This window comes from Pezoporus flaviventris, unplaced genomic scaffold, assembly GCF_033815535.1.
Source record: "Pezoporus flaviventris isolate CSIRO_AGI_PZ_B2104156 unplaced genomic scaffold, CSIRO_AGI_Pfla_v1 ptg000022l, whole genome shotgun sequence".
Taxonomy (NCBI): domain Eukaryota; kingdom Metazoa; phylum Chordata; class Aves; order Psittaciformes; family Psittacidae; genus Pezoporus; species Pezoporus flaviventris.
In genome coordinates this window covers 4,887,125-4,894,855 of record NW_026892570.1, presented here as the reverse complement: position 1 = coordinate 4,894,855, position 7,731 = coordinate 4,887,125, and the positions used below count along the sequence as shown (strand labels likewise).

The 7,731-nt window shown below is 45.5% G+C and overlaps 1 protein-coding gene across 2 annotated transcripts; it reads left to right on the top strand.

Moving 5' to 3' along the window:
* The first annotated feature begins 301 nt into the window (after window positions 1-301).
* ZNF367 (zinc finger protein 367) lies at window positions 302-7,421 on the top strand. Of its 2 annotated transcripts, none has more exons than XM_061456312.1 (5): window positions 302-1,059; window positions 1,561-1,756; window positions 3,321-3,440; window positions 3,853-3,991; window positions 4,679-7,421. In XM_061456312.1, exons 1-5 carry the CDS (start codon window positions 712-714, stop codon window positions 4,911-4,913), a joined length of 1,038 nt encoding a protein of 345 aa, XP_061312296.1. In that variant the 5' UTR covers window positions 302-711; the 3' UTR covers window positions 4,914-7,421. The 2 variants fall into 2 exon arrangements, with proteins under 2 accessions (XP_061312296.1, XP_061312297.1); XM_061456313.1 differs by having other exon boundaries at window positions 303-1,059; window positions 1,606-1,756.
* Window positions 7,422-7,731: the final 310 nt, after the last annotated feature.

Here is a 7,731-nt window from a genome sequence, read left to right as displayed (position 1 = left end):
CGGCCGCCGCCAGGGCCCGCGAAACCTGCCAGGGCGCATCAGCCCCCATGGAGGGCCAGTCAGCACCTCCCCCGGGGCGGGAGGCGGCGGCGGCGGCGGCGGGGCGGGCGGGGCGCAGTTTCGAACTCCGCCGGTGAGCCGGGAGCCCGGCCAATAAGGCGGCAGAAGAGAGTTTGCGTCCCGCTCGAACACCGCCCCGGGGGGCGTGGCCGCCGACTTCCCCTCCTAGCGGTTGGTCGGCGGGAACCGCCGGTCCGTGACGTTGGCGCCGGGGTGGGTGATTGGTTACGCTCAGGCGCGAAACGTAACGCGGGAAAACCTGGGGCTCAGCCTAGGGTGTGGGCGCGCAGGGGTGGCGGCGGCTCTTCCTCGGGCATCGCCGGGACCGGGACTACCAGCGGAGTCGGCGCCGTTTCGGAAAGGTGCGAGGAGACTGTGGCTGCTTCAGTCCGGCCACTGCTATGGCCTGGGGCTGCCGCTGAGTTTGCGAATCCGATCGGGGGTGGCCGCGGAGGGGAGGAAGGCACGGAAAACCCGCCGGGAGCTGCCGTCCCCGGCGATGAGCGGCTGAGGTGGGCCCGAGCGGTGGCCGCTGGACCTCCGTGCCGCTCCACACCTCCTTCCCCATCCCGGGACGCGGAGTCAGACAGCGAGGCTGAGCCACCGCTCTCTCACCCCGTTCCCGGCGCCGGTGCCCGCGAGGGGTCGGCGATGGCGGAGCGGCTGCCACCTGGTCCCCCGGTGATTTTTTGCCAGGACTCTCCGAAGCGCGTCCTGGTTTCCGTTATCAAAACGACCCCGATCAAACCATCCTCACCGGCAGCCGGCGAGGAGCCGGCGCCCGCCCCGCCCGTCCCCAACAGCCCCGGCTTCAGCGACTTTATGGTCTACCCCTGGCGCTGGGGAGAGAATGCCCACAACGTGACCCTCAGCCCTGGCGCCGCCGCCGCGCCCCCGGCTCTCCCACCGCCCCTTGGGGGAGCGGGCAGGGCGGTCACCGGGGACGGCGAGCGAGCCGGGAGCCCGGGCGACGGAGGCGGCAGGCACCGGCACCTGAAGGTGAGTGAGTGTGGGCCCGGGGCGCAGCGGGCGGCGGCGGCGGAGTTAAAGGGTGACTGCGCGCCCTTCCCCCGCCTCCTCCCGGAGATTTAAAGTGAAGTCATATCCGGCAGCGGCGCGTGCGTCCCAGTGCCGCGAGGGGGGGGGGGGGATAAGGAAGAGGGAGGTGCTGGGAGCCGGGGAGTGGGTGCCTGACACTCCCCTGGGGTTATGCACTAGGGAAGAGAGAGGAAATAAAAAGCCCTCGCCCACACACAGAAGTTGTTTTCTGTTTTGTTACTTTCCCCCCATTTTGTGAGTGCACATAAGAGTGCTGGTGGTGCCTGACGACCCCCCTGGCACTTGCCGGTCGTACCTCCGTAAAGAGCCCGTCAGGAAAGCGCTTGTCTCGCTGTGGAGTGGTTACCGGTAAACCGCTAACGCCGTCACCGCCCCTCGGTCACACAGAGGCGACGCAAAAGTCACTTCAGGGAAAGTTGGGTATTTCTGGTTACACCTCAGCGGTGGGATAGTGCGGGATGCCAGCTCCTCGCTGTGTTAATGCAGGATGGGCTAAGGCGAGGCCGTCCGAGAGCAGACACCGTCCGCGACCTGATTAGCGAAGGAGAGCACTCTTCCAGCAGAATACGCTGCAATATCTGCAACAGGGTTTTCCCACGAGAGAAATCTCTGCAGGCCCACAAACGAACGCACACCGGTGAGTAGAGAGGTGTGAGCCGCGTAGGAAGCAGCAGGAAAGGAGTTAAAAAAGAGAAAAAACACCAAAAAAACACAGAAAATCCCCAACAAACTCAACCTGTTAATATTTTATTGAAACAGTTAAATGAATCATACTTTTTTTCTATGCTTAGTTAGTGCAATCGATGTCTTTGTAACAGTATTTGTCATGGGAAAGCGTAGAATAGGCTAGGCAAATTGTGTAAATATTTCATGTGCCGCTGTCATAAACTTACTTTGTAAGAGGAAGGGCTTTTCTTAAGTGCAGTCCTCTATATGTAGCACTTTATATTCTCACTGCCTCTTCTCTGTGACTTGTTTCCTTCTTGCTGGTGTATTTTTCGCAGAGATACGAAAGTTTAGCTGTCAGAGGAGATAGTGACTTAAAAGGGGGCTGGTAACTATTGTGGGACAGTGTAACACCCTAGAAGTGTAGCTTAAATGTTGAGGAAAGAGTTCAAATGCTCAAAAATAGTTGTGTCTCCCTAGAATTCACTTTCTGCAGTGGAGGTGCTAGTGCAAATTCAATGAATGAGCTGTTTGCAGGAGGCAACTCACAGTTAAGTTAAAATGTAGCATCGACCTACTCAATACCCACCTGAGCTTGAACTACACCGGAGATGCTGTTTTTTTTTTAATCCAAGTAAATATATATTTTTATCCTCTTCATATACTTTCATATATCTCATATATTTTATCATCTTCCACCAGTACTCTGTTTGCAATAACGTGTGAACTAATGCAGCCCACAATACAGACACAACCATCATCACTCCTCCCCAAAATGAGAAACAAACAAAAACCAGCAAACAACACCCAAAACAAGACTTCAGAAAACCCTTAGCTCACATGGTCTCTTTCTGACTCAAGTCACTAAAACTAAGCTAGATACTGATATTGAACAGCAGTTTCCCTGTGCTTTTTGGTCAAAAGATGGTTTTATTTCACTTTGTTGCATTAGGTGTTGTCTGAACTACTTAACTGAGCAGAGCATACCCTGGTGTTATTCCTCAGACTTAGTAAGTCAGCATCACACTCGTTTGGTCACCCTTCCTGAGAGGTGATGGCACAGCATGCCCTGGCATAGTTGCTCACAGTCGGATCCTCTTGAGGGAGGAGATGCCTGCTACATCTGTTCTTCTTGTTGCAGTTTGCATGGGGAATTCTTCTTTCATGACTGCCCTAAGAAAACTTTCTTGGCTTAAGTCTGGAATAAGTTTCTCTGTGCAAGAGGCTTTAATCAGAAAATAAGACAAGCAAAATATATGTATACCTTCTTCCTCTTCCCCTGTCCCCCTCTCCCCCCCGGAAATAGCTGTATTATCCAGTAGCATTGAGCATGTACTTCAAAGTAAAGATTTCTGTGCAGTAAAAGTGTGCCTCTGCTGTTTGGTATACCAGGGCTTTCTAAGTAGGTACAGGTGTCTGTGTGGGTGAAATGGGAGCTTGCTTGTCTAAATCTTGAATCAGGCACCACCACTACATACTATGAATCCTCTTTTTATATTCAGCTTTCATAACTCTGTCCTTTTGTTATTTTTAAGGTGAAAGGCCTTATTTGTGTGACTACCCAGACTGTGGGAAAGCCTTTGTTCAGAGTGGACAGCTCAAAACCCACCAGCGTCTCCACACAGGGGAGAAACCTTTCGTCTGCTCAGAGAATGGTGAGCCATTGGGAAAGATTAGCAACTTTCAGGCTAGGGTCAGTCCAGTACTGGAAACATGCTGCACAAAATGTGGCAAAGATCCAGAAAAGCTTTGGATTTTAATTTTGGAGGAGCTTTAGGGGAAGAAAGGATCCACACAAAAATCTGCATAATCATGCAGATACGTAGCCAAAGGATTGCATATCTTATTATGTAATTAGGTTATCAGTAATTCTGTCACTTGATACTAATGTATAAAATGCTGTGTCAAGTTTTGACCTCACAGCTAGTGTTTTCAACCAAGCCTAGGGTTTATGAGTGAGGAAAGCTGGATTCAGCAGCACCTTCATCCCACAGATAATACCCTTACTTGTTGTTTGGCTGCTTTCTGTAACATATTCTTCATTATCACTTTGTGGGGGTTTTTAAGGATGTTTAAGCAGATTCACACATGCAAACCGTCACTGCCCCAAGCATCCGTATGCCCGACTGAAGAGGGAAGAGCTTACAGACAGGCTGAGTAAGAAGGAGACGGCTGACAATAAAGCTGTAGCTGAGTGGCTAGCAAAGTAAGTTCCCTCCCTCACTGTGTCATCTTTCTCTAAGTACTTACAAGGGTGGTCTGGGAAAGTATTTTATTCTTGGGGTAAAAAAAAAAACAACAAACTAAAAGCAGCTGTTCCTGCAGTACAAATCAGTCTGGCCTTGCATTTCCTTAAAGAAGCAAACTACAAGTTTAGGCAAAGTTCCTCATAAGACTTACTTGGATCTTTTTTTTTTTGGTTGGTTTTGGGTTGGTTGTTTGGTTTTTTTTTTTTGTTTTTTTGTTTTTTGTTGTTGCGACAGGGTTTTATGTCGGGGGGGGTGTTTTGATTTGTTTTTCTTTTTTTTCTCTTTTAAAATACTTTTCTTTGTTTGATTGACACCTGCTAATACCTTATTTTTAGTGCTAGGGTCTTGCTGAATTTTCATTTGTATGAGGGGTAACAATTTTCTGTGCCTAGGGAGAAATGTCTGCTGGGAACACCATGTAGAGAAGAAATCAGTCACATATGTTCACTTGGGCACTTCACAATTAAAATAGTAAATAAAGGAGGTTTCTGACAGCTGAAATATAAGGACTGAAAGATAAAGCCAAATGCAGCGCTTAGTCAGATGCAAACTAGTACTCATGTGGGAGGTTTTTGCCAGCTTTGACTGTTTGTGCAAGTCAGTTGCATGTATTTTAAAAATGTTTACCAACTTTAATTCTGTAGATACTGGGAGACCAGAGAACAGCGGGCTCCTGCTTTGAAAAGTAAAACAATACAGAAAACGGATCAGGAGCAGCAGGACCCCATGGAATATCTTCAGTCTGATGAAGAGGATGATGAAGAAGAGAAAAACAGCGCTCATTCAGCTGCTTGCCGCCGCCTCCAGGAACAGCGTGAACGCATGCATGGCGCACTGGCTCTGATTGAGCTTGCAAACCTAGCTGTGGCACCGCTGTGACAGTAGATCGGAACAGTCTGCCTATACAAAATGTACTTACTGGTGGTATTTAACCAGTTAGATCCTGAGTATAAATAAGCTAAGCACCTTATTTGCTTATCATAGGCTGCTATTCTGTAGAATTTATGAAGAATGTTGTTGCCCCATTACATGGGGTGAGAGAATTGCACTTTTTTTAAGGTAAAAGATAGTTGTAAAGTTTCTAAGTATTTTGTAAATATAGGAATGCATAATGCAGGGTTGACAAATGTATGTGTTGTGGGAAGCTAGATTTTGCAAGGTTAACTCATTTATTTGAAGCAGTTTTCACAGGAAGCACTTTCTAAACAAAGTGTTTGCGATTAGCAGAATGGTACACGTGGCCAAAGAAGCCTGACAAAAAAGAAAAGTATTTATCTGACTATTTAAGCAAGTTTATATTAAGTGGTAGGTCTGAAGATGTTAAGCAGCAATGAAACCGTATTTTTCTGGTGTGAGTACATCTTTACCTAGTATTACTGAGGCCGAAGGCAAAAAGCTTGGTTATCTCAGCTTTCAGAAGGGAAGAAACTACTTCATGCAGGAAACTGTAAGATCATTAAGGATCGTCACTGTGACTGCTCAAGGTGTGAGGCTTGACTTTGCTGTTTTACCTTTTCTGATTTGATTTCAGCAGAATCTCTTGGTAGCACTTGTTAATCCTAACGTGATGTTAGGAACTTTTGCACATTGTTGGGTTTATCTGAAAATGATTAGGCTTGCAAAGTCTACACAAAGGTAAAGAATTGGCAACATTTTTTTTTTCAGCTATTTTTGGACCCTGTAGTGATTTGGCACTTGAATTTGCTAAAGGGGGTATTTACATGGTGGTATGGATTTGTAGTAAACTATTTTAGGAGTCCTATTAGCAAACACTAAGTTCTAAAGTATTGCTTTTATGTGATTATTAGCAAATAGCCTCTGTACTTTCCTTGCATAAAGCCACCTTATTGCTTTACTTCAGGATAACATGCCAGTTTTGTGTTCACTAACTGTAGCACAGCTATCAATTAAACACTGCAGAAAACTATTCACTATACAACTAGGAAATAGACTTCCGAAGATAGTTACAAATGTGATAACAGTGTGATTGCATATATTTCCCAAATAAATGAAGTTGCAGAATGCTGCCTAGTACTCAGATGCTGATAAGAAATGTTCAGTAGGATATCTTGTCACTTCCTGAATGTTGTATGCTTTCGAAGAGGATTGTCTCATGGTGATCATTTTCTGTATTTTGCTTTGAAGGCAACCAGAGATTCCTAATATGCTAACAAAACTTTTTTTAGTGACAGTCATTTAAAATCTGTTTTCAGATCAGACTCTTTGTTTTGTGGTTTTGTGTGGTTTTTCTGGTTCTATTCTTGTTTCTTTAAGCTCCTGCTTAAGGGGCTATTTTTGTATATCCCTATAAAGGGTTATAAAAAAATAAGTTGCATTTACTGACCTGCTTGCTTTAATTCCTTCCTCTTGTTGAAGGTCAGGAAATTCAGATGAGAAGGGAAGTCACTTTCCCTCTTGCTTATACAAGAGGAAGAAACAATTTTACCAATCATTTGATATAGACTGACCAGATGCATACAGCTGTTCCAGAAACGTGAGATTTTACACCAGGAACTGCAACTGTTGGATCACGTTCTCTAATAACCTGTTGTGGTTGAAGATCTCATTAACCCAGTTTGTTTTGGTTTTAAGTCATGTATTGATGCACTTAAGTAAAGAGTAATTGAAAATTAAAAATGAAATTAAATCATTGAATGTAAATAATTTTGCACCACTGATACGGTTTAACTTTTGCTTTCAGTTCCTAAACTTAGCAGATGTCAGGCTCATTTGTTTCTGTTTAAAGTCTTTCAGGCTTAAAGGTGTGAAACATTGTAGTCATTCTAGGCTTCTCAGCCTATGTATTAAACTGGTAGTTTGCGTGTGTAGGTTTGGAGCCTCTCAAATTACGTGCTTTTGAATGCTTAGTTGGCTGCATGCAAATAGTCTGATCCCAAAATGAGACCTGAACCTAAATCTGTTGCACTTCTGAGTCATAATTCAGAATTGATCTCATGTAGAATTTCACAGGGCACAAGACTCTGTAATTACCAGCCAGTTGCAGACTGGAGTCGTAACTTCATAGCATTGATTCTTAATATTTTTTCTTTAGTATTACTATTTTTTTCCCAGTCAGCTGTAATGCTTTGGGCAACTCGCAGAGTATTTCTTAAGATCTGACAAGTGCACTGAATTGTACTTGGCTGTAAGGAAAATTCAGAAGCAGTTTTGTGTTGTGACAAGTTTTGGGTAAAATATCAGGTAAAAAAAAAACCAAATGTGGAAAACCGCTTTTTGTTTTATTAAGGAGTGATTACATGCAAGGAATCTTGAATTGTTCAGTGCTTTGAAAGATTTAAGTTGTAGTTTGGCATGACTTAACAGCAGGTGAGTGGATGTGCTGTCATTTAAATAGGAGCTTTGAATAAAAGCTTGGTTTGATTTTCACGTTTAGAATGTGCTGTTTGGGAATTGCTACATACTCGGGCGCTTCCTCGTTCCTGTAAGCCTGCCAGCCTGGCTTGTCACAGAGGATGGAAGTGTTCATTTCATTGAAATTTGACACAAGGTAACTGACCAAAACACATTTTTTGGTGATGAAAGGTTTTTTTACTATTATTTATTTGTTTGTTTTTCGACAAACCCGTGAGGGGGGGAAGCGGTGTGGGGCCGAGCTTGGTTACAGTCCTGGGTGCTTTGAGCTTCCTCCTTGCCTGAGGGCGAGTGCCCAGAGGCGCCGAGCTCCTTTCCATCAGGG